At 44.2% G+C, this 25,900-nt stretch overlaps 2 protein-coding genes, 2 long non-coding RNA genes and 1 pseudogene across 4 annotated transcripts in view; 2 read left to right on the top strand and 3 right to left on the bottom strand.

Annotated features, from left to right (window-relative positions):
* LOC112076169 (uncharacterized) overlaps positions 1–15,037 on the bottom strand; it is a 34,765-nt gene extending 19,728 nt beyond the window's left edge. Inside the window, exons 1-4 of the mRNA XM_024143040.2 lie at positions 14,933–15,037; positions 13,991–14,068; positions 10,643–10,690; positions 8,811–8,879 (exon numbers count right to left, since the gene is read on the bottom strand). Coding sequence (XP_023998808.2) covers positions 8,811–8,879; positions 10,643–10,690; positions 13,991–14,068; positions 14,933–14,986 — 249 coding nt within the window. The 5' untranslated portion in view covers positions 14,987–15,037. The remainder of the gene's footprint in view (positions 1–8,810; positions 8,880–10,642; positions 10,691–13,990; positions 14,069–14,932) is intronic.
* Positions 64–6,753, bottom strand: LOC112076170 (uncharacterized). The gene is made up of 3 exons (XR_002895121.2): positions 6,674–6,753; positions 2,241–2,288; positions 64–110 (listed from the first exon to the last, which is right to left on the bottom strand). It is a non-coding gene; the product is annotated as an uncharacterized lncRNA (long non-coding RNA).
* A 1,064-nt stretch (positions 15,038–16,101) lies between the features above and the next one.
* On the bottom strand, positions 16,102–18,555 carry LOC112076168 (zinc finger protein ZIC 2). The gene is made up of 3 exons (XM_024143039.2): positions 17,607–18,555; positions 16,945–17,108; positions 16,102–16,808 (listed from the first exon to the last, which is right to left on the bottom strand). Exons 1-3 carry the CDS (start codon positions 18,463–18,465, stop codon positions 16,626–16,628), a joined length of 1,206 nt encoding a protein of 401 aa, XP_023998807.1. The 5' UTR covers positions 18,466–18,555; the 3' UTR covers positions 16,102–16,625.
* Positions 18,556–20,245: 1,690 nt separating this feature from the next.
* Positions 20,246–21,717, top strand: LOC112076162 (zinc finger protein ZIC 5-like; annotated as a pseudogene).
* Positions 21,718–22,145: 428 nt separating this feature from the next.
* LOC139025941 (uncharacterized) lies at positions 22,146–24,510 on the top strand. The gene is made up of 2 exons (XR_011477629.1): positions 22,146–23,158; positions 23,413–24,510. It is a non-coding gene; the product is annotated as an uncharacterized lncRNA (long non-coding RNA).
* Positions 24,511–25,900: the final 1,390 nt, after the last annotated feature.

Raw genomic sequence — 25,900 nt, 5'->3', positions numbered from 1 at the left:
GCGTCGAACTCCCCTACACCAACTCTACAGACAGACTTACGCCGCTGGCGTCGACCTCACTGATGCACCGCCCACCTTTTGATACCCATCTTCTTACATGTTTTCATCACCTGCCAGAGGCAAAGAAGACGACGTCGGTATCAACTTTATTCACATACACATAATAAAATAGTCTATAATGGTCACTTAGACCTCAACACATAGACACCCACACAACTTGACAACAGACACCCTATACGCCTACTCGTCCTCACTGCTCACCTCATCACAGACCTCTCTACGCACTCTCCAACTTCTCTTACTTACTTCTCCTCTACAACCCCACACCATCACCCCTCTCTTCTCAGATCACTACTTACCTACCACTCTCACACTTCTCCTCTGCATACACCCAACCAGATACCATCCTCCACCCCCCACGACACTGCCGCTACCTAGCTCCTATATACAACCCTCAGACGCACTATACCGCCACAAGATCATCGACCGTGCAACGTGTACTGATAATTGACTTAACGGATAATACCAAATCAATATCTGTATCATGTATCAACATTATTACTAGGTGCTATAGACTGTATAGGCGCAGTAGAAGATGTGGCACGGTAGTTTTACTAGTGCTATAGACCTGCTATAGGCGCAGTAGAGAGATGTGGCACGGTATGTTTACTAGGTGCTATAGACCTGCTATAGGCGCAGTAGAGAGATGTGGCACGGTAGTTTACTAGGTGCTATAGACCTGCTATAGGCGCAGTAGAGAGATGTGGCACGGTATGTTTACTAGGGCTATAGACCTGCTATAGGCGCAGTAGAGAGATGTGGCGCCGGTATGTTTACTAGGTGCTATAGACCTGCTATAGGCGCAGTAGAGAGATGTGGCACGGTATGTTTACTAGGTGCTATAGACCTGCTATAGGCGCAGTAGAGAGATGTGGCACGGTATGTTTACTAGGTGCTATAGACCTGCTATAGGCGCAGTAGAGAGATGTGGCACGGATGTTTACTAGGTGCTATAGACCTGCTATAGGCGCAGTAGAGAGATGTGGCACGGTATTGTTACTAGGTGCTATAGACCTGCTATAGGCGCAGTAGAGAGATGTGGCACGGTATGTTTACTAGGTGCTATAGACCTGCTATAGGCGCAAGTAGAGAGATGTGGCACGGTATGTTTACTAGGTGCTATAGACCTGCTATAGGCGCAGTAGAGAGAATGTGGCACGGTATGTTTACTGAGTGCTAAGACCTGCTATAGGCGCAGTAGAGAGATGTGCACGGTATGTTTACTAGGTGCTATAGACCTGCTATAGGCGCAGTAGAGAGATGGGCACGGTATGTTTTACTAGGTGCTATAGACTGCTATAGGCGCAGTAGAGAGATGTGGCACGGTATGTTTACTAGGTGCTATAGACCTGCTATAGGGCAGTAGAGAGATGTGGCACGGTATTGTTACTAGGTGCTATAGACCTGCTATAGGCGCAGTGAGAGATGTGGCACGGTATGTTTACTAGGTGCTATAGACCTGCTATAGGCGCAGTAGAGAGATGTGCACGGTATGTTTACTAGGTGCTATAGACCTGCTATAGGCGCAGTAAGAGATGTGGCACGGTATGTTTACTAGGTGCTATAGACCTGCTATAGCGCAGTAGAGAGATGTGGCACGGATGTTTACTAGGTGCTATAGACCTGCTATAGGCGCAGATAGAGAGATGTGGCACGGTATGTTTACTAAGTGCTATAGACCTGCTATAGGCGCTAGTAGAGAGATGTGGCACGGTATGTTTACTAGGTGCTATAGACCTGCTATAGGCGCAGTAGAGAGATGTGGCACGGTTTTTACTAGGTGCTATAGACCTGCTATAGGCGCAGTAGGAGAATGTGGCACGGTATGTTTACTAGGTGCTATAGACCTGCTATAGGCGCAGTAGAGAGATGTGGCACGGTATGTTTACTAGTGCTATAGACCTGCTATAGGCGCAGTGAGAGATGTGCACGGTATGTTTACTAGGTGCTATAGACCTGCTATAGGCGCAGTAGAGAGATGTGGCACGGTATGTTTACTAGGTGCTATAGACCTGCTATAGCGCAGTAGAGAGATGTGGCACGGTATGTTTACTAGGCTAAGACCTGCTATAGGCGCAGTAGAGAGATGTGGCACGGTATGGCTTAGGAGGGTTTCATCCTGTCTCTGGCTCTTAACTAAGCACCACTGGCTCTCAGGTTAACATAGCACACAGTCTTACCCTGCAGGCGATCTCTCCTCTGTTTGCAATAAGGATCTTATCAAAGGTCTAGTAGGGTGAAAGGGAAGAAAGAGATTAGTTTGGGAACTCATTGTCACAACAAATCATTTGCTCTGCTGTGTGTGTGTGTGTTGTGTGTGTGTGTGTGTGTTGTGTGTGTGTGTGTGTGTGTGTGTGTACCAGTAAACACGTAGAAACACAGTAAGTGAAAGCGTCTGGTTCTGTCTGTCTTTCCGTTCCTCTGGTCTGAACACCTTATTAAATGGAGCGTCTTTCCTCTGTCCCCTCTTACCCCCCCCACTCACAGCTCAACCCCCTGCCTGGCCTACTGCTAAACACTATGGCCAGAGGCACGTTGGCATGGCGGTTTGAAGATCAAACAGCAGCCGGAGGATGTGACATGTTGTTTATATTGGGGATGGAGGGAAATGAAGGTTTCCCCTTGTAACATTTAGAGAGAAAAGGTAATACTCTGCAAGCAACAAATAAAACACATTCTGTTTACTCAGGTTCATGTTGACAAACCTCCGCAAGTCATGACAAAGTACTGTATTTAACAGAGGTCTGTCAACACAAGTACTGTATTTAAGCAGAGGTCTGTCAACACAAAGTACTGTATTTAAGCAGAGGTCTGTCAACACAAAGTACTGTATTTAAGCAGAGGTCTGTCAACACAAAGTACTGTATTTAATTTCAATACAGAACTACTCCTATCCTTCCTTGCATCATGTGACAACCCTGCACCCAGTGAGCCATACAACACTTCTATCCAATGTCCCTCTATACTGCCCCTCCTCCAGGCGCAGAAGAATGCGCGCAGAGAAGAGACTGAACGTCACTGAGTTCACCCATTAGTTTGCACTACAGGGCCTTCGGAAAGTATTCAACCCTTGACTTTTTCCACATTTTGTTACGTTACACCTTATTCTAAAATGATTAAATAAGATAAAAAATCCTCAGCATGCCCCATAATGACACTAGCGAAAAAAGTTTTTTGAAATGTTTGCAAATATAAAAAAATAAAAACAAATAGCTTAGTAGTATTCAGACCCTTCGTTATGAGACTCGAAATTGAGCTCAGGTGCATCTGTTTACATATATCTCAAGGATGATCATTCTACAACTTATTGGAGTCCACCTGTGGTAAATTCAATTGAGACATGATTTGGAAAGGCACACACCTGTCTACATAAGGTCCCACAGTTGACAGTGCATGTCAGAGCTAAAACCAAGCCATGAGGTGAAGAATTGTCCGTAGAGCTCCGAGACAGGATTGTGTCGAGGCACAGATCTGGGGAAGGTACTAAAACATTCCTGCAGCATTGAAGGTCCCCAAGAACACAGTGGCCTCCATCATTCTTAAAATGGAAGAAGTTTGGACCCTCCAAGACTTCCTAGATCTGGCCACTCGGCCAAACTGATCAATTGGGGAGAAGGGCCTTGGTCAGGGAGGTGACCAAGAACCCGATGGTCACTCTGACAGAGCTCCAGAGTTCCTCTGTGGAGATGGGAGACCTTCCCGGAAGGACAACCATCTTTGCAGCACTCCACCAATCAGGCCTTTATGGTAGAGTGGCCAGACAGAAGCCACTCCTCAGTAAAGGCACATGACAGCCCACTTGGAGTTTGCCAAAAGGTACCTAAAGACTTTCAGACCATGAAGAACAAGATTCTCTGGTCTGATGAAACCAAGATTGAATTCGCCTGAATGAAAGCAACACTTCTGGAGGAAACTGGCACCATCCCTACGGTGAAGCATGGTGGTGGCTAGCGTCATGCAATACAGAACTACTCCTATCCTTCCTTGCATCATGTGACAACCCTGCACCCAGTGAGCCATACAACACTTCTATCCAGTGTTCCCTCTATACTGCCCCTCCTCCAGGCGCAGACGCAAGAGACTGAACGTCACTGAGTTCACCCCATTAGTTTGCACTACAGGGCCTTCGGAAAGTATTCAGACCCCTTGACTTTTTCCACATATTGTTACGTTACAGCCTTATTCTAAAATGTATTAAATAAGATAAAAAATCCTCAGCATCTACACGCAATGCCCCATAATGACACAGCGAAAAAAGTTTTTTTAAATGTTTGCAAATTTATAAAAAATTAAAAACAAATATCTCAGTAGTATTCAGACCCTTCGTTATGAGACTCAAAATTGAGCTCAGGTGCATCCTGTTAACATTGATCATCCTTGAGATGTTTCTACAACTTGGAGTCCACCTGTGGTAAATTCAATTGATTGGACATGATTTGGAAAGACACACACCTGTCTACATAAGGTCCAACAGTTGACAGCGCATGTCAGAGCAAAAACCAAGCCATGAGGTCGAAGGAATTGTCCGTAGAGCTCCGAGACAGGATTGTGTCGAGGCACAGATCTGGGGAAGGGTTTCAAAACATTCCTGCAGCATTGAAGGTCCCCAAGAACATAGTGGCCTTCATCATTCTTAAAATGGAAGATGTTTGGACCCTCCAAGACTCTTCCTAGGGCTGGCTGCCTGGCCAAACTGATCAATCGGGGGCGAAGGGCCTTGGTCGGGGAGGTGACAAAGAACCCGATGGTCACTCTGACAGAGCTCCAGAGTTCCTCTGTGGAGATGGGAGAACCTTCTGGAAGGACAACCATCTTTGCAGCTCTCCCCCAATTAGGCCTTTATGGTAGAGTGGCCAGACAGAAGCCACTCCTCAGTAAAAGGCACATGACAGCCCACTTGGAGTTTGCCAAAAGGTACCTAAAGACTTTCAGACCATGAGAAACAAGATTCTCTGGTCTGATGAAACCAAGATTGAATTCGCCTGAATGAAAAGCAACACTTCTGGAGGAAACCTGGCACCATCCCTACGGTGAAGCATGGTGGTGGTAGCGTCATGCTGTGGGGATGTTTTTCAGTGGCAAGGACTGAGAGATTCTTCAAATAGCCACCCTTTGCCTCAATGACAATACCGGCCATACCTTGTCACAACATTGATTGGCTCAAACGCATTAAGGAAAGAAATTTCACAAATTATCTTTTAAGAAGACATTCCAGTTGACTACCTCATGAATCTGGTTGAAAGAATGCCAAGAGTGTGCAAAGCTATCATCAAGGCAAATGGTGGCTACGTTGAAGAATCTGAAATATAAAATATATTTAGATTTGTTTAACACTTTTTTGGTTACTACATGATTCCATACGTGTTATTTCATAGTTTTGATGTCTTCACTATTATTCTACAACGTAGAAAATAGTACAAATAAAGAAAAACCCTTGAATGAGGAGGTGTTGTAAAACGTTTGACCAGTAGTGTATGTAAATATGATTTCAGTTTTTTATTTTTTTAATTAGCAAAAAAATTCAAAAAATATGTTTTTGCTTTGGCATTATGGGGTATTGTGTGTATATTGATGACGGGGAAACACGATTTAATCAATTTAGAATACGGCTGTAATGTAACAAAATGTGGAAAAAGTCAAGGGGTCTCAATACTTTCCGAAGGCATAGATCAACGTTTTTTCTGTGATCGAATCAACATTATAAATCAGCCCCTTTTCAATGAAACAAGCCAAAACAAATCTAACTTTGCAAGATTGAGTCTGTGATGTTGTAGGCGGAGCCAGAGCACAACGGAGTAGAATTCTATTGGCGGGGGAGTGGCCCACGAGCTGTCTTTCAATCCCCTGAGAGTGAATGCGCTTTTCAGATCAGTTCATATCAGAGCACATCTGTTGATATTCTTAGCTAGTTAGTGAGTTATTKGCCCAGTTATAGATAAGTATAGGTCAGCAATGGGGAGTTACTGCCTCCTACAAGAGAACAAAACGTGGAGGCTACATTTCAAGCTGTCTTTGAAAAGCACAGTCAGGTAAAAAGCTTATGTCTTATTAATTAAAGAGGCAGTGCTATATTTTGAGACAGGCTTGAATGTGCAAATAAGCCAATAAGCAGAGGGGTAGTCTACATTGTCTAATTCTCTGTATGGTAATAATTGTATTTAGTAAAGTGGTTCTTGCATCATACAACCCAATACAATGTACAGTCACCTATTTGGCCCATGGTGTTACAGACTGACTAAAACAGAATTAATATCAAGCCCTTCATAAATGTAAAAATGTTTTTAAAAGTCTCATACAAGTGTAGGCCTGCATTAAACACTAGATATCAAAAGCTATTTGCATGTTTAAATGTTATGGGATTTGCTCCATTGGTTTTGTTGGTAGGCCTACATTATGCTCCAATAGCCTATCTGTCTAAAACTGTGAGGGTACAGCCTCTGTTCACTGTAAACGCTCGCCGGAAGCTGCACAACATTCTCACAACTTTCAAGTTTCCACAAGACCTGAAATGTGCTCAGTGCCCCCCCCCCCCCAAAAAAAAATGGAGGGAACATTGCTCCTATCCTACCATGCATCATTGTGACAGCCCTGCACCCTGTGAATCATATGTTACCTTCTCATTGGAATCATAAACGGTGGAGTACTGTACTCGACTGGACGCCACACAGCATCTGGACTGGAAAGAGGCATGCTGCAGGGAAACATTTCAGAAACATGAACGTTATAGTACCACACGCAAACATCAGAAACATGAACGTTATAGTACCACACGCAAACATCANGTGTGTGTGTGTGTGTGTGTGTGTGTGTGTGTGTGTGTGTGTGTGTGTGTGTGTGTGTGTGTGTGTGTGTGTGTCTCTCTCGCTCTCGGGGGGGTGGGAAGGGGGTTACAAGCCAGTTGGTTCCCTGCGTCTCTTAACAAAGAAGTGTTAAGGGAGGCATCATGTCTGCTCCACAGCTAAACACCACTTCAAAACCTGTCCAACACATCCACAGGTCAATGGACTTCACTCTTACCTGGTCCATCTTACGGGTCGTACTTGGTCCATTACATTGACACATCTGGTCCATCTTAGGAGCCGTACTTGGTCCATTACATCTGGTTCACTGGAACTTCCGGAGCACATCAACAGTCCCCCATCTACCCCGTGTCATGTTCAACATTTTGGTGGGTACTCAACAGTCCCCCATCTACCCCCTGTGTCATGGTCAACGTTAACGTTTTGGTGTGTACTCAATAGTCCCCCATCTACCCCTGTGTCATGGTCAACGTTTTGGTGGGTACTCAACAGTCCCCCATCTACCCCCTGTGTCAGGGTCAACGTCAAGGTGGGTACTCAACAGTCCCCCATCTACCCCCTGTGTCCTGGTCAACGTTAATGTTTTGGTGGGTACTCAACAGTTCCCCATCTATCCCCTGTGTCCTGGTCAACGTTTTGGTGGGTACTCAACAGTCCCCCATCTACCCCGTGTCAGGGTCAACAATAATGTTTTGGTGGGTACTCAACAGTAACCCATCTACCCCCTGTGTCATTGTCAACGTTTTGGAATGTTAGTCACCTTGGCAACTAGAGGAGTCCAATAAACAACCGTGTCTACCCACCCGTCTGACCAATAGAGGCTCTCAGTGCTGGAAAGTCAATATCACACCCAGTTAAAGGCCTACTATGTGATTTTACCAGCCAGTAAATACAACTAACCTTCTCATTTAGCCATCATTATAACACAATACCTCTGGCTGTATGGGGTCATTATAACACACCACCACAATACAACACACCACCTCAATACCTCTGGCTGTATGGAGTCAATATAACACACCACCTCAATACCTCTGGCTGTATGGGGTCAATATAACACATCACCTCAATACCTCTGGCTGTATGGGGTCAATATAACACACCACCTCAATACCTCTGGCTGTATTGGGTCGCTATAACACACCGTCACAAGACCAGACAGACTTACCTCCCTGGCGTCGACATCCCCTACACACCACTCTACAGCCCAGACAGACTTACCTCCCTGGCATCAACATCCCCTACACACCAACTCTACAGCCCAGACAGACTTACCACTGGCATCAACATCCCCTACACACCAACTCTACAGACAGACTTACCGCACTGGCGTCGACATCCCCTACACACCAACTCTACAGACCAGACAGACTTACCTTCCTGGCATCGACATCCCCTACACACCAACTCTACAGACCAGACAGACTTACCTTCCTGGCATCGACATCCCCTACACACCAACTCTACAGACCAGACAGACTTACCTCCCTGCATCAACATCCCCTACACACCAACTCTACAGACCAGACAGACTTACCTCCCTGGCATCAACATCCCCTACACACCAACTCTACAGACCAGACAGACTTACCTCCCTGGCATCAACATCCCCTACACACCAACTCTACAGACCAGACAGACTTACCTCCCTGGCATCAACATCCCCTACACACCAACTCTACAGACCAGACAGACTTACCTCCCTGGCATCAACATCCCCTACACACCAACTCACAGACAGACTTACCTCCCTGGCATCGACATCCCCTACACACCAACTCTACAGACCAGACAGACTTACCACTGGCATCAACATCCCCTACACACCAACTCTACAGACCAGACAGACTTACCTCCCTGCATCAACATTCCCTACACACCAACTCTACAGACAGACTTACCGCGCTGGCGTCGACATCCCCTACACACCAACTCTACAGACAGACTTACCGCGCTGGCGTCGACATCACTGTGCACCGCCACTGTTTTGATACCCATCTTCTTACATGTTTTCATCACCTGCCAGAGGCAAAGAAGACGACGTGGTATCAACTTTTATTCAATACATCAATAATAATAGTCTATAATGTTTACTAGGTGCTATAGACCTGCTTATAGGCGCAGTAGAGAGATGTGGCACGGTATGTTTACTAGGTGCTATAGACCTGCTATAGGCGCAGTAGAGAGATGTGGCACGGTATGTTTACTAGGTGCTATAGACCTGCTATAGGCGCAGTAGAGAGATGTGGCACGGTATGTTTACTAGGTGCTATAGACCTGCTATAGGCGCAGTAGAGAGATGTGGCACGGTATGTTTACTAGGTGCTATAGACCTGCTATAGGCCGCAGTAGAGAGATGTGGCCGGTATTTACTAGGTGCTATAGACCTCTATAGGCGCAGTAGAGAGATGTGGCACGGTATGTTTACTAGGTGCTATAGACCTGCTATAGGCGCAGTAGAGAGATGTGGCACGGTATGTTTACTAGGTGCTATAGACCTGCTATAGGCGCAGTAGAGAGATGTGGCACGGTATGTTTACTAGGTGCTATAGACCTGCTATAGGCGCAGTAGAGAGATGTGGCACGGTATGTTACTAGGTGCTATAGACCTGCTATAGGCGCAGTAGAGAGATGTGGCACGGTATGTTTACTAGGTGCTATAGACCTGCTATAGGCGCAGTAGAGAGATGTGGCACGGTATGTTTACTAGGTGCTATAGACCTGCTATAGGCGCAGTAGAGAGATGTGGCACGGTATGTTTACTAGGTGCTATAGACCTGCTATAGGCGCAGTAGAGAGATGGCACGGTATGTTTACTAGGTGCTATAGACCTGCTATAGGCCAGTAGAGAGATGTGGCACGGTATGTTTACTAGGTGCTATAGACCTGCTATAGGCGCAGTAGAGAGAATGTGGCACGGTATGTTTACTAGGTGCTATAGACCTGCTATAGGCGCAGTAGAGAGATGTGGCACGGTATGTTTACTAGGTGCTATAGACCTGCTATAGGCGCAGTAGAGAGATGTGGCACGGTATGTTTACTAGGTGCTATAGACCTGCTATAGGCGCAGTAGAGAGATGTGCACCGTATGTTTACTAGGTGCTATAGACCTGCTATAGGCGCAGTAGAGAGATGTGCACGGTATGTTTACTAGGTGCTATAGACCTGCTATAGGCGCAGTAGAGAGATGTGGCACGGTATGTTTACTAGGTGCTATAGACCTGCTATAGGCGCAGTAGAGAGATGTGGCACGGTATGTTTACTAGGTGCTATAGACCTGCTATAGGCGCAGTAGAGAGATGTGGCACGGTATGTTTACTAGGTGCTATAGACCTGCTATAGGCGCAGTAGAGAGATGTGGCACGGTATGTTTACTAGGTGCTATAGACCTGCTATAGGCGCAGTAGAGAGATGTGGCACGGTATGTTTACTAGGTGCTATAGACCTGCTATAGGCGCAGTAGAGAGATGTGGCACGGTATGTTTACTAGTGCTATAGACCTGCTATAAGCGCAGTAGAGAGATGTGCACGGTATGTTTACTAGTGCTATAGACCTGCTATAGGCGCAGTAGAGAGATGTGGCACGGTATGTTTACTAGGTGCTATAGACCTGCTATAGGCGCAGTAGAGAGATTGTGCACGGTATGTTTACTAGGTGCTATAGACCTGCTATAGGCGCAGTAGAGAGATGTTGCACGGTATGGCTTAGGAGGGCTTCATCCTGTCTCTGGCTCTTAACTAAGCACCACTGGCTCTCAGGTTAACATAGCACACAGTCTTACCCTGCAGGCGATCTCTCCTCTGTTTGCAATAAGGATCTTATCAAAGGTCTAGTAGGGTGAAAGGGAAGAAAGAGATTAGTTTGGGAACTCATTGTCACAACAAATCATTTGCTCCTTGGTGTGTGTGTGTGTGTGTGGTGTGTGTGTGTGTGTGTGGTTGTGTGTGTGTGGGTGTGTGTGTGTACCAGTAAACACGTAGAAAACACAGTAAGTGAAAGCGTCTGGTTCTGTCTGTCTTTCCGTTCCTCTGGTCTGAACACCTTATTAAATGGAGCGTCTTTCCTCTGTCCCCTCTTACCCCCCCACTCACAGCTCAACCCCCTGCCTGGCCTACTGCTAAACACTATGGCCAGAGGCACGGTTGGCATGGCGGTTTGAAGATCAAACAGCAGCTCGGAGGATGTGACATGTTGTTTATATTGGGGATGGAGGGAAATGAAGGTTCCCCTTGTAACATTTAGAGAGAGAAAAGGTAATACTCTGCAAGCAACAAATAAACAACATTCTGTGTTACTCAGGTTCATGTTGACAAACCTCCGCAAGTCATGACAAAGTACTGTATTTAAGCAGAGGTCTGTCAACACGAAAGTACTGTATTTAGCAGAGGTCTGTCAACACAAAGTACTGTATTTAAGCAGAGGTCTGTCAACACAAAGTACTGTATTTAAGCAGAGGTCTGTCAACACAAAGTACTGTATTTAATTTCAATACAGAACTACTCCTATCCTTCCTTGCATCATGTGACAACCCTGCACCCAGTGAGCCATAAACACTTCTATCCAATGTACCCTCTATACTGCCCCTCCTCCAGGCGCAGAAGAAATGCCGCGCAGACGCAAGAGACTGAACGTCACTGAGTTCACCCCATTAGTTTGCACTACAGGGCCTTCGGAAAGTATTCATACCCATTGACTTTTTCCACATTTTGTTACTTACAGCCTTATTCTAAAATTGATTAAATAAGATAAAAAATCCTCAGCATGCCCCATAATGACATAGCGAAAAAAGTTTTTTTGAAATGTTTGCAAATTTATAAAAAATAAAAAACAATAGCTTAGTAGTATTCAGACCCTTCGTTATGAGACTCGAAATTGAGCTCAGGTGCATCCTGTTTACATATATCTCAAGGATGATCATTCTACAACTTGATGGAGTCCACCTGTGGTAAATTCAATTGGTTAGACATGATTTGGAAAGGCACACACCTGTCTACATAAGGTCCCACAGTTGACAGTGCATGTCAGAGCTAAAACCAAGCCATGAGGTGGAAGGAATTGTCCGTAGAGCTCCGAGACAGGATTGTGTCGAGGCACAGATCTGGGGAAAGGTACTAAAACATTCCTGCAGCATTGAAGGTCCCCAAGAACACAGTGGCCTCCATCATTCTTAAAATGGAAGAAGTTTGGACCCTCCAAGACTATTCCTAGATCTGGCCACTCGGCCAAACTGATCAATTGGGGGAGAAGGGCCTTGGTCAGGGAAGTGGACCAAAGACCCGATGGTCACTCTGACAGAGCTCCAGAGTTCCTCTGTGGAGATGGGAGAACCTTCCCGGAAGGACAACCATCTTTGCAGCACTCCACCAATCAGGCCTTTATGTGTAGAGTGGCCAGACAGAACCACTCCTCAGTAAAAGGCACATGACAGCCCACTTGGAGTTTGCCAAAAGGTACCTAAAAACTTTCAGACCATGAGAAACAAGATTCTCTGGTCTGATGAAACCAAGATTGAATTCGCCTGAATGAAAAGCAACACTTCTGAGGAAACCTGGCACCATCCCTACGGTGAAGCATGGTGGTGTAGCGTCATGCTGTGTGGGATGTTTTTCAGTGGCAAGGACTGAGAGATTCTTCAAATAGCCACCCTTTGCCTCAATGACAATACCGGCCATACCTTGTCACAACATTGATTGGCTCAAACGCATTAAGGAAAGAAATTTCACAAATTATCTTTTAAGAAGACATTCCAGTTGACTACCTCATGAATCTGGTTGAAAGAATGCCAAGAGTGTGCAAAGCTATCATCAAGGCAAATGGTGGCTACGTTGAAGAATCTGAAATATAAAATATATTTAGATTTGTTTAACACTTTTTTGGTTACTACATGATTCCATACGTGTTATTTCATAGTTTTGATGTCTTCACTATTATTCTACAACGTAGAAAATAGTAAGAATAAAGAAAAACCCTTGAATGAGAGGTGTTGTAAAACTTTGACCAGTAGTATGTAAATATGATTTCAGTTTAATTTTTTAATTTGCAAAAAAATTCTAAAAAATGTTTTTGCTTTGGCATTATGGGGTATTGTGTGTATATTGATGATGGGGAAACACGATTTAATAAATTTAGAATCCGGCTGTAATGTAACAAAATGTGGAAAAAGTCAGGGGTCTCAATACTTTCCGAAGGCATAGATCAAAAAAAATTCTGTGATCAAATCAACATTATATCAGCCCCTTTTCAATCAACAAGCCAAAACAAATCTAACTTTGCAAGATTGAGTCTGTGATGTTGTAGGCGGAGCCAGAGCACAACGAAGTAGAATTCTATTGGCGGAGGAGTGGCCCACGAGCTGTCTTTCAATCCCTGAGAGTGAATGCGCTTTTCAGATCAGTTCATATCAGAGCACATCTGTTGATATTCTTAGCTAGTTAGTGAGTTATTAGCCCAGTATTAGATAAGTATAGGTCAGCAATGGGAGTTACTGCCTCCTACAAGAGAACAAAACGTGGAGGCTACATTTCAAGCTGTCTTTGAAAAGCCAGTCAGGTAAAAAGCTTATGTCTTATTAATTAAGAGGGCAGTGCTATATTTTGAGACAGGCTTGAATTGCAAATAAGCCAATAAGCAGAGGGGTAGTCTACATTGTCTAATTCTCTGTATGGTAATAATTGTATTTAGTAAAGTGGTTCTGCATCATACAACCCAATACAATGTACAGTCACCTATTTGGCCCATGGTGTTACAGACTGACTAAAACAGAATTAATATCAAGCCCTTCATAAATGTAAAAATGTTTTTAAAAGTCTCATACAAGTGTAGGCCTGCATTAAACCACTAGATATATCAAAAGCTATTTGCATGTTTAAATGTTATGGGATTTGCTCCATTGGTTTTGTTGGTAGGCCTACATTATGTCCAATAGCCTATCTGTCTAAAACTGTGAGGGTACAGCCTCTGTTCACTGTAAACGCTCGCCGGAAGCTGCACAACATTCTCACAACTTTCAAGTTTCCACAAGACCTGAAATGTGCTCAGTCCCCCCCCCCCCAAAAAAAATGGAGGAACATTGCTCCTATCCTACCATGCATCATTGTGACAGCCCTGCACCCTGTGAATCATATGTTACCTTCTCATTGGAATCATAAACGGTGGAGTACTGTACTCGACTGGACGCCACACAGCATCTGGACTGGAAAGAGGCATGCTGCAGGGAAACATTTCAGAAACATGACGTTATTAGTACCACACGCAAACATCAGAAACATGAACGTTATAGTACCACACGCAAACATAAACATGAACGTTATAGTACCACACAGCGAACATCAGAAACATGAACGTTATAGTACCACACGCAACATCAGAAACATGAACGTTATAGTACCACACGCGAACATCAGAAACTAAATGAACGTTATTAGTACCACACGCGGAACATCAGAAACACCACTCTTCGCTATTCTTTATAATGGGCACATGCCGAACATCACAAAGAGGTGAAGGTTAAACGTGATGGCAGCTGTGTTGTTTCTAGTACACTAACAGCGGCCAGAATTGCTGAGCTTTAAAGAAGGCATATCCCGATATACGATAGCTGTTCAGGTCACAACGTTACATTCAAGGACAGTTTCTCATTCAAAGACAGTACATTTAGTCATGCGGTGGAAGGTTCAACCAGTTCAGGATTGTGTTATGAAGTGTAAACAACTTATTAGCAAGATGCTAACGGTTTGGACGCTTTGACATTGACAGAGGAATGGACGAGCTGTACATTCTCTAATACGAATATAACAAACATTTATACCGCGAAATACAACATTTAAATGTCAGATATGTAAGCATTCTCTACTCTCTTACGAACTTCAAAAGAAGAGAGACGGCTTGAGAGAAGGTGTGTGAGAACAGACGGACTTGCTAGCTTGGCAGGCTAGCGAAAAGATGTCGATTGTGTGGTGCTAGAAATATGCATTAAAAGCATAGATTTTCGGGTGTTTTCGGTTTTGCAAGAGCTCTACGTGAATTTGAAATAACTAGCTACAAATTAAGGTTGCAATAACTGACAGCTCACCTTAGCAACAAGCAAAACTCTTTGCAGGGTTGAAGTGATCATGTACGCCGCCATGTCTGTCCGGGTGAGGGAGCGCAGTAGTGACGTATGACAGGGGAGTGTGCTCCGTCTTCCAATCAAATCGAGTGACCAGAAGTACGTCGTAGAGCTTGAGGGGTTTCAATGTATTTAGATTAATGGTCATACAGTAACCTAGTTTTATAATGCAAGTCTCGTCTTACTTCTTTGTCCATCTGTTTTCTCACCTTTTCAAATGATATGAACAACAATGATGTTGAATATTATCAACATAGTAGGCATTTCGAGTGACAGGTGGAATTTGTGGACTTTTACAGAGATAAGCCTAGAAGAAATCCATTATAACTATTTTCTAAATGTAATTTTAGTGTCATACAGTAGAATACAGTCATGTACAATATCAATGTATCTTCATTATTCTCTGGAAATGGGGAAGAATACTATAAAAACTGAAATGATGGAATTAGGTCTATAGATGGAATGAGTCTATGTTAGCCTATAGGGTTCTTTCCCAACTCTTTTACCGTTCTTTCCTGTTTGTAGATCTCGTTATTGTCCACTGCAATGACAGGAATAAAAACAGAATACAGCATGCCGTGTACACTCCAACCTGAAAGAAATGACTGTCGCTGTGTTAAAATACTCATACTAACCGCACTATTTGCGATGTAAATTGAGTGTGTAGTACACGGTATGTTAGCATGGGTATTCGAACACAGCGCCAGACTTTTTCTCCTCGCTGATTTTACTCGTGTTTGTTGTTTTTAAAATGGTCGAATTAATAAACTTAAGGGGTCTCATTTCAATTACCATTTTTTTTTAAACGAACATGAAATACAAAAGTTATATTTTCTCATAAACAATAGTTTGGTGTGATCAATCAAGTTGTCCAGCCATATTAAGGATTAAGACATTACTTTAAAAAACCCAATGGAGCTCCAAATAAATAATTAATCACTGAATTGATGATTCTGAACAGAAGACCATGATAATTTATGCATACATGTCATTATTATCTTACATATCATTAGGGTACATACAGAAATTTAGACTTGTATAAATTCCATATCATACTGTTGGTGCAGGGAGCCGTTCAAACTGAACTTTCTTTTAATGCAAAACATTTACAGAGAGACACGAATTTAAAAAAGGAATTAAGACATCAGATATTTTATTAACAAATTATCGAAACATAATAGACTTACAGCAAAACAAAACAGCAACTTTCTTTTTATATAAATTATGTCTCAACTGGGCATCTCAAGAGGTCGTTCATGGAGGACAACATATTCAACCTGTTCAACTTCAACCAAAACTCGTTTCCAATAAAAAAAAAACACGTGCACAATTAAACTAAGGTTAACTTTGGCACTTATTTAAAATATTTTAAAATATTTAATGTTCAGTCTCAAACTCCCAATCAACTATAAAAATAACCGATCTCAAAATGACAGCGAAAGACTGATATGAGAATCATAATACTGATAATTAAACAACCATCGAAAGAAAGATAACGTTTGTTATTTTACATAAGACATTTTCTTCTTTGGCTTCCAATGTTTTAGTGCAACGTTCTTGATTCATATTTCAATCGCGCGTAAAGCGTCCATTTAGGCCAGTCATATGCTCATTGTATGTTTTGCCGTCGTTTTCCCGTTAMTCTTGAGTGTGGTCCTCAGACATACCACTCACTGAAGTTGGACGAGAGGTTGCTGTGTCCGCTACCGAGGACCGCAGAGTCCGGGGACATGTTGCTCTGGGTCTCCGAGYCAGGGGACACTAAACTCGGGGGCGTCGAGGACTCATACCCGCTGCTGGCTCCGGGCGAAGTGTCTGCTACTGACAAAGAATCYTGCACCTAAAATAAATAAAAACAAATCTGTCAAAATACACTCTCAAAGATGARTACAATTTAGGCACAAAAGTTTCCACAARTTTGTCACAGAACAAAGCTGTCCAGGATAAGTATATTTTGGCACAGAGAGAAGGCTGACCTTCATGTGTTTTCTCAGAGAGCTMGGGTGTGTGTAGGACTTGTCACACTTCTTGCACAGATAGGGCTTGTCAGACGTGTGAACGTGCAGGTGTTTCTTGCGGTCACTGCTGTTGGCGAAGCGTCTGTCGCAGCCGAAGAAATCACACATGAACGGTTTCTCCCCTGGAAGAGAACAGAATGAGGAGATTGTATTTAAACCAACAAACACATTTAAACTAGTCACAGTTGTTTTCAAATATCTGATACGATTTAGCTATAGGCCCTGCCGATAAAACCCAAAGCACATCGACAAATAAAGACATGGGAGAGTTATGAATCATTTTTGAAGGACACACGCAGGCAGAAACACAGCCTGGGACACTTACCTACAAACCTTCTAAACGACCTCACTTCATACAAAAGTCAAATCAGATATCTAAAGTGACGTTTATATCCATGAGATATTCAACCTGCAGACATCAAATCAAAATCAAATCAAACTTTATTCGTCACATACAAAAAGTGTAGACCTTACCGTGAAATGCTAACTTACAAGCCCTTAACCAACAGTGCAGTTCAAGAAGAGTTAAGAAAATATTTACCAAATAAACTAAAGTTTAAAAAAWATATAAAAAGTAACACAACATAACAATAATGAGGCTATATTTCGTTTTAAATTACCTGTGTGAGTTCTCTTGTGTATCTTCAAGTTCTCAGAGCGCGCAAAGACCTTGCTGCACGCGGGGAACGGGCACGCGAAAGGCTTCTCTCCAGTGTGCACCCGAATATGATTCACCAGCTTGTATTTGGCCTTGAACGATTTGTTCTCGCGCGGGCACTCTTCCCAGAAGCAGGTGTGGCTACTCTGCTCGGGCCCACCGACGTGCTCCACGGAGACGTGCGTAACCAGCTCGTGCATGGTGCCGTAGGTCTTGCCACAGCACCGGCTCGCCCCGCCGGGCTGATCCGGGTCTATCCACTTGCAGATCAACTCTTGTTTGATGCACTGCTGCCGCATGAAGCGGAAGAACGCGGCTGGGTGATGGTGGTGGTGAGCTGCCATGCCCATGTTGTGACCCATGGCCCCATATTGGCCGTAAGGGTCGCTCCTTGGACCGGAAACATGGTGATACTGGTCCGCTCTCCCGAATACCTCCCCTGGTAGTCCCAACCGGCCGCCCAGCACGTTAGCAGAACCGTGAGGCTGGTCGTGCATCCCGGGAAAGAGGAGGTGTCCATGCCCGTGGCCCTGGCCCTCTACGTGTGAGTGATGGAGAGACCCAGCCATAGTCCTGAGGAGAGAGTGCTGATCGCTGGCAGGGGAAGAGTCTCCGAATCCCCGGTTACGCAGGATAAAGTCCCGTGAGGAGTTGGCGTAGGATGGGCCATACCCGGGTCCCTGGCTGGCGATGTGGACCGACTCCATAAAGRRGGGGTCTCTCTCCTGCATCTCGACTGGTGAATGCGCTGAGTGGTGCCTTTGGAACGCGCTCGCACTGACCCCTGTGCCTGATTGCTGGTGACCTCCCTCCAACAGCATCACAGCACGAGCCTGGGCTCGATGAATGGAATGATGCGCAAAGTAAATATTTGAACTGTAGGCGTGCGTAGAAAGCGGTTGAAGAAGTGTCCAAAAGCTCTAAATAAAAATATGTTTCTTTCTCAAATGAGGACTCAATATCTTCCTGCAAAACACATTCCAGATCATTCCTAAGCACCCCAAGGAGAAAGAAACTTCCCCAAACTGTGAATGGATAGTTTTGCAGGAGTCTCAACAGGAATTTGCCAGGTAATTTACCCGGGAATTAATAAAGGTCTTGTTGTGTATCTTCAGAATGCTGTTTGTAAGTATGACTGTTCACTACAACGTGAAAATGCTTATCCCAGGGTCTTCAATGGGCACTTCTTACCTCCCCTTTTTACAGAACCCCGGGTGTTCACCAAACMCACTCTAATTGGCCACTGCAGCTCATCCCGATCCCAGCCATTCCACCAATTACAGGCAAGCGTCTCATGACTAATCGATGCTTGCTCCGCCCATGTTTTATTACTATGGAAAGTCTTAACGGGAAAATTACAAATGTTAGGTGAAATCTTGAAAGTGAAACGAGTCACTTCCTTTACGTTGCTTGAATGCTGAATAGTGATGGGAAAAAATATCCATTCAGTTGTGTGGAAAGTATATATTTTCACTCACACACGCGTTTATTGGCAAAGCCTTAACCATATGTTATGGCAGATCAAAGCTCAAATCTGTTTTAACTGATGCACCTCAGCCATACAGTTTCGTTAGGCCTAAATAAATAAAAAACAAGGATATTTATGTTTAAAGTGAATAAAATGGAATTACAGCAAGGAGAAAATGACCCCAAAAAGTTCCATTCTCCATGGTTACAGTTACGCACGGGCCTACCTCTTTTGTCCCGCTGGCCACACCACAGGAGTGAGTCGAGTTCAAAGGCAGCCCTGCAGCTCTGGGTTGAGGGGAAAAACAACCTTTCAGTCTGAGAGAATGAAGTGTCTCTGTGGAAACATAAAACATTAACCCTGTCCTGTTAGAGGCTCAGAGGAAAATACAAGAAAACACTTATAGGACCAAAAATAGCATGGAAATGTTTGAAATCCGATTCCAAATTATTAGCAGAATCTTCAAGACTTTTAATTTTGGAACATAACATCGCATCCCATGTTCCTACTATCCACTGAATGTGTTAAACCATATACACAAATGAAAAGTGGATATTCTGCAAACAAAATATTGATATTCTACTGTGAATTCAATTATGTGACAATGCCCAAGGAAAAGTTTTATTTCTTACAATTCCACGTTTTACATTTGTAAATATATGGTTGTGGCCACAACTATCAAATTATTTAGATAGAAAGATTTAGTTTGAACAAAACCAAACGTGGCAAAGAAAACAACGTTTATTTTTGCTAATCGGGGGGAAAAAAACATCAGCCAACATTGATTAAATTTGAAGTAAGCCTGGCTTCTCATGATAGCTATAGAGGGCATTGACATTATGCATATGTGGGCCCGGCCAAGATGCCACAGATGTTCACTTGGCGAGCTTCCTCGATGCCTTACCACTGGGGGGCGCATCTCAATAATTACGAGTATATTCTCATCTCCTTTCCTTCTAATCCACTGATCTGAAAAGACTGGAGTGAGGAAATAAATCACCCTCATCCGCCATATTGCTTTCTTCTGTTTTTCAGATCAGTGCCGCCTGAGCGGAGGAAGAGGTGATGAAGAGAGGACGCCATTTTACACCATTGGGATACAGTCATAGATCTGCCAGTTTTTCTTACAACTATGTGGGGACGGWCCACCTGGTTCTAACCGGGTTTACGGCCAATTTACAGAATATGCCTCATGCTACTCGGTAGTCCAAAACCTGGGCGGACCGCGTTAARATMAACGTGGTTTCCCCAAATCAGCGCGGTTTCTATCTGCAGCTGCAGGAAGCATAAAGGACAGAGAAAGGCAAGACAGCCAGCTCGAGGCCCGTCTCTACTACCATGCAGCGGCCGGGTGGTCGCCATCGCCACAATGGCCACTCTCTGCTCCGCAATAACAATTCCATGATCTCATACATCGCTTCTCCTCCACCGCGCGCTTCCTCCACGGGCGCCTATACGGAATACTCCACCAACAACAACAGGCCGATAAAGCCCGAGCTGGTCTGCAAATGGACGGACCACGAGCACCGTGACCGAACTTCAAAACAAAGGATATGCGACCAAACTTTCAGCTCCATGCACGAGCTGGTGGACCACGTAAGCACCGAGCACGTCGCTGGGCTCGAGCCCCTGAGCCATGTTTGTATGTGGGAAGAATGCCTGAGAGAAGGAAAGGCGTTTAAAGCCAAATATAAACTGATAAACCACATCAGGGTACACACTGGGGAGAAACCGTTCTCCTGCACTTTCCCAGACTGCGGGAAAGTGTTTGCTCGGTCRGAAAACCTCAAGATTCACACGCGCACGCACACAGGTATGTAGATTATGTTCCATAAAGGACWCTGGGAATGCCAACAAAGAACCTACCCCTTCGTCKCCTTCATTCCRTAGTGAAAGGTCATGTTATTCTACATGGCGTCATTGGGCCTATACTAAAACTAAACAATGGGACAACATTTCTGATTTATATACAGTAGGTTAGTCACTGCTTGCCAGACAGGCAGAGCACGTTATCATGTTTACATGTTCCACCACAGTCCTATTCAGGAAGTAGCCTGTTTGTGGAGTAGTAGACTACACTGTGTGGTGGGGTTTGGCCATTGACAAGAAGTGAGGACCTTTTAAAGGGACGGTCCAGGGAAGCAAGCTGTCGAAAGGGACATTGTTTTCAATCAGTGAAGTGACACTGTTTGACATATTTCATGCAGCTACATCAACTCAAGGCTGACAGATGGAGCAGGGACACACAGTAGGGTGGACCTTGTATGTTGTGTTGATGATGTTTAGTCCTGTGACTGATATCATGTGACATTCTATTTCTTCCCCATAACATCTTTCACCTTTTTTTCTAGGTGAGAAGCCATTTCGGTGTGAGTTCCGGGCTGCTGCGGAAATTTGCCAACAGCAGTGACCGTAGAAGCACTCGCAGGTCCACACCAGCGCCAAACCGTACGACTGCAAGTCCCACGGCTGCTTCAAGTCTACCACACACCAGCTCCTCCGAAAAATGAAGATCCACCTCAACGCACTCAAGTCCTCTCCTCTCCGAACCCATAGACCTGTCATTCACAGGATTCTTGGGAAACGTAGTTCCAGGATTACGTAGCTTCACGGACTAACTGCTCCTCCTCCAGGCTCTCGCTGCCTCCGGCGGTGTCCAACATGAAGGAGTGGTACGTGTGTACCAGGACCACAGGTCAGGGACGAAACTACCTCCAACTCACAGCAGACCGATCAAGTCAGAACCGTGTAGTGGTGACGAGAAGTATTATAACACCACGTAGCGGCAGCAGAATGATTGCATTATGGACTGTGTCAACTACAATGAATCCTAAATACATGGATAGAAGCTGGAGAAGACATAACATACGTCCCGTATCAATATGGCAATTATTTAAAACTTATTATTATTTTAACCTTTATTTAACTAGGCTAGTCAGTTAAGGACAAATTCTTATTTACAATGACGACCTACCCCGGCCAAACCCGGCCAATTGTGCGCCGCCCTATGGGACTCCAATCACGGCCGGATATGATACAGCCTGGATTCGCAGGGACTTTAGTGACGCAACTCTTGCACTGAGATGCAGTGCCTTAGACTGCTGCGCCACTCGGGAGTGATGAACATAACATACTTCCCCTGTCAATATGGAGATGGACAGATGTAATGGAGACTTAGTGTATGTGTGAATGTCTGGGATGTGTGAGTGTTCATAAAGCGTCATGTCAGAGTGCTGATTGGGGATCAGTTAGCCGTTTAGATCATAATGAATACAGAGAGGACCAGATCCTAGTGCTGATCTGGGATCAGGTTAGCCTTTTTAAATCTATTGACGATAGATAATACAAGGAGGACTGATCCTGGATCAGCACTCTGAGGCGCTTTATGAGTACAGGCCCTGATGTCAGTGTATATTATCTAATGAGAAGCCGTAGCCATGAAATGTATTGCCATAAGAGATTAAAGACAACATCCTCTGATTGACACCCAGGGACCCGTATTCACAAAGCGTCTCAGAGTAGGAAAGCTGATCTAGGATTTAAAAGACAAAAACTGCTTTGTAAATACGGGGCCTGATCGGAGTTAGATTCTTAAAGATATTTGAGCTGCGCTTGATTTACCTTTTGGAGTTGGCATTTTATGATTAGTCCATTGGTTCCGGTGTACCAGGCAAACGAAATCAAGCGCATCTAAAGTATTTGACAAATGTAATGGACTCATGTCTGGTTGTATAGCTACGCATACTGAAGCAGAGCGTCAGGTGAGGTAATGTAAATGTAATGGATGTGAAATGGCTAGCTAGTTAGCGGTGTGTGCGCGCTAATAGCCTTTCAATCGGTGACGTCACTCGCTCTGAGACCTTGAAGTAGTGGTTCCCTTGCTCTGCAAGGCGCGCCTTTGTGGACGCGTGGGTAACGATGCTTTGGGTGCTGTTGTTGATGTGTGCAGAGGTCCTGGTTCGTCCCGGGGAGGGATGGACTAAAGTTATACTGTTAAGTAAAGTACCTCTGAGACTGTAGCTACGCATACTAAAGCAGAGCGTCAGGTGGGTAATGTAAACATAAAGGAACCTCTGAGACTGTAGCTCACATACTAAAGCAGAGCGTCAGGTGAGGTAATGTAAACATAAAGGTATCTGAGACTAGCTACGCATACTAAAGCAGAGCGTCAGGTGAGGTAATGTAAACATAAAGGTACCTCTGAGACTTAGCTACGCATACTAAAGCAGAGCGTCAGGTGAGGTAATGTAAACATAAAGGTACCTCTGAGACTAGCTACGCAAACTAAAGCAGAGCGTAGGTGAGGTAATGTAAACATAAAGGTACCTCTGAGACTGTAGCTACGCATACTAAAGCAGAGCGTCAGGTGAGGTAATGTAAACATAAAGGTACCTCTGAGACTAGCTAGCATACTAAAGCAGAGCGCAGGTGAGGTAATGTAAACATAAAGGAACTCTGAGACTGTAGCTACGCATACTAAAGCAGAGCGTCAGGTGAGGTAATGTAAACATAAAGGTACCTCTGAGACGGTAGCTACGCATACTAAAGCAGAGCGTCAGGTGAGGTAATGTAAACATAAAGGTACCTCTGAGACTGTAGCTACGCATACTAAAGCAGAGCGTCAGGTGAGGTAATGTAAACATAAAGGTACCTCTGAGACTGTAGCTACGCATACTAAAGCAGAGTGTCAGGTGAGGTAATGTAACATAAAGGACCTCTGAGACTGTAGCTACGCATACTAAAGCAGAGCGTCAGGTGCGGTAATGTAAACATAAAGGAACCTCTGAGACTGTAGCTACGCATACTAAAGCAGAGCGCAGGTGAGGTAATGTAAACATAAGGTACCTCTGAGACTGTAGCTACGCATACTAAGCAGAGCGCAGGTGAGGTAATGTAAACATAAAGGGACCTCTGAGACTGTAGCTAGCATACTAAAGCAGAGGGTCAGGTGAGGTAATGTAAACATAAAGGAACCTCAGACGGTAGCTACGCATACTAAAGCAGAGCGTCAGGTGAGGTAATGTAAACATAAAGGTACTCTGGACGGTTTGCTCCGTTCAATAACTCAGATAGAATCTCTAAAGACTACTTCCAATGGAAGAAATGGTTAACGTTCCCTTTACAGCAGCTCTGGCCCTATAGAAGCCATGTTATGATGTAGTTAATGACTTGGGTGTAAACCGTGCTGGGTTTAGTTGAATTGTGAATGTGAGAAATGTTGCCAGGACCTCGTGRTGAGTCACTCTGTTTACATGTGACTGTACTGATCAATGTGGCGCTCGTTGCTGTGTTGACTTACAGTGACGAGGTTTATTATATTTTTGGAACATTTTATTGTGTTTTACATCTATTTTCTCAGCCTTTCATAGTGCCTCATTAAACCCTATTCCTACATTGATATGTCTATTGTTTAGCTGTTAATTACCACACATCAGATTCATCCTATATCTATGCTAATAACAGCCCATTTCAGTCAGACAAATAKGTTTTCTATGTGGTCAAAGTGAATAGAATCTGTGTGTATAAATAAATAATAATAAATACTCATAATTTCCCCCAGAAGTAACAAGTTGTCATTGCTTGTTTTAAAGCAGTATTGACAAAGGAATCATATTGACTATATAAGGGTCCTCGTCATTTGTTCTGGGAAGCACTATGAATGACCTTTCTCTGTTTCTATTCACTTTGAAAGTTGAAAATGCTACTTTCTCGTTTGCATTATAAACAGGAAGTGCCTTTTGTGAATGGTAGGAATCAACCAGATAAAGAGACTTGAGTAAAATAGTCAAACCTGACAGACAAACTCCAGCCGGTTGCAAGGCGTGTGTGGACCACAAGGCAGCTGCCAGTGAATGAGTAAGAGGAGGCTTTTAAAGTGGACCCTACCGGGGGAATAGTGGACCCTACCGGGGGAATATCGTTCTGTTGTCCTAACAACACTGCTGAGCTGAGAAGACTTGTCTCATGTGGCTGATTTGGACGCTGACTGCAAATAAAGTGACATTCTTACACCCGGTGACGCCACTCTGTCTCAGTGGACATAGTCTGGATCCTAAATCACACCTTCTCTATACAGCCCATAGGAGTGGTCGAAAGTAGTGTACTATATAGGGGGCCATCTGAGATGAGCCTACAAAGTGTGAAAGAGAAAATGGCATGGCCTTTAGTCCCCTATCCATTCTCCATCAAATAGCATGGCCTTTAGTCCCCTATCCATTCTCCATCAAATAGCATGGCCTTTAGTCCCCTATCATTCTCACTCAAATAGCATGGCCTTTAGTCCCTATCCATTCTCCATCAAATAGCATGGCCTTTAGTCCCTATCCATTCTCCATCCAAATAGGCATCCTTGTCCCCTATCCCATTCTCCCATCAAATAGCATGGCCTTTAGTCCCCTATCCAGTTCTCCATCAAATAGCATGGCCTTAGTCCCTATCCATTCTCCATCAAATAGCATGGCCTTTAGTCCCCTATCCATCTTCCATCAAATAGCATGGCCTTTAGTCCTCTATCCATCTCCATCAAATAGCATGGCCTTTAGTCCCCTATCCATTCTCCCATCAAATAGCATGGCCTTTAGTCCCTATCCATTCTCCATCAAATAGCAATGCCTTTAGTCCCCTATCCATTCTCCATCAAATAGCATGGCTTTAGTCCCTATCATTCTCCATCAAATAGCATGGCTTTATCCTCTACATTTCCTTTATTTCATCAAATAGCATGGCCTTTAGTCCCCTATCCATTCTCCATCAAATAGCATGGCCTTTACCTCCTATCCATTCTCCCA

The sequence above is a fragment of the Salvelinus sp. IW2-2015 genome, unplaced genomic scaffold, assembly GCF_002910315.2.
Source record: "Salvelinus sp. IW2-2015 unplaced genomic scaffold, ASM291031v2 Un_scaffold3603, whole genome shotgun sequence".
Classification (NCBI taxonomy): domain Eukaryota; kingdom Metazoa; phylum Chordata; class Actinopteri; order Salmoniformes; family Salmonidae; genus Salvelinus; species Salvelinus sp. IW2-2015.
This window is presented reverse-complemented; position numbering and strand designations above follow the sequence as displayed.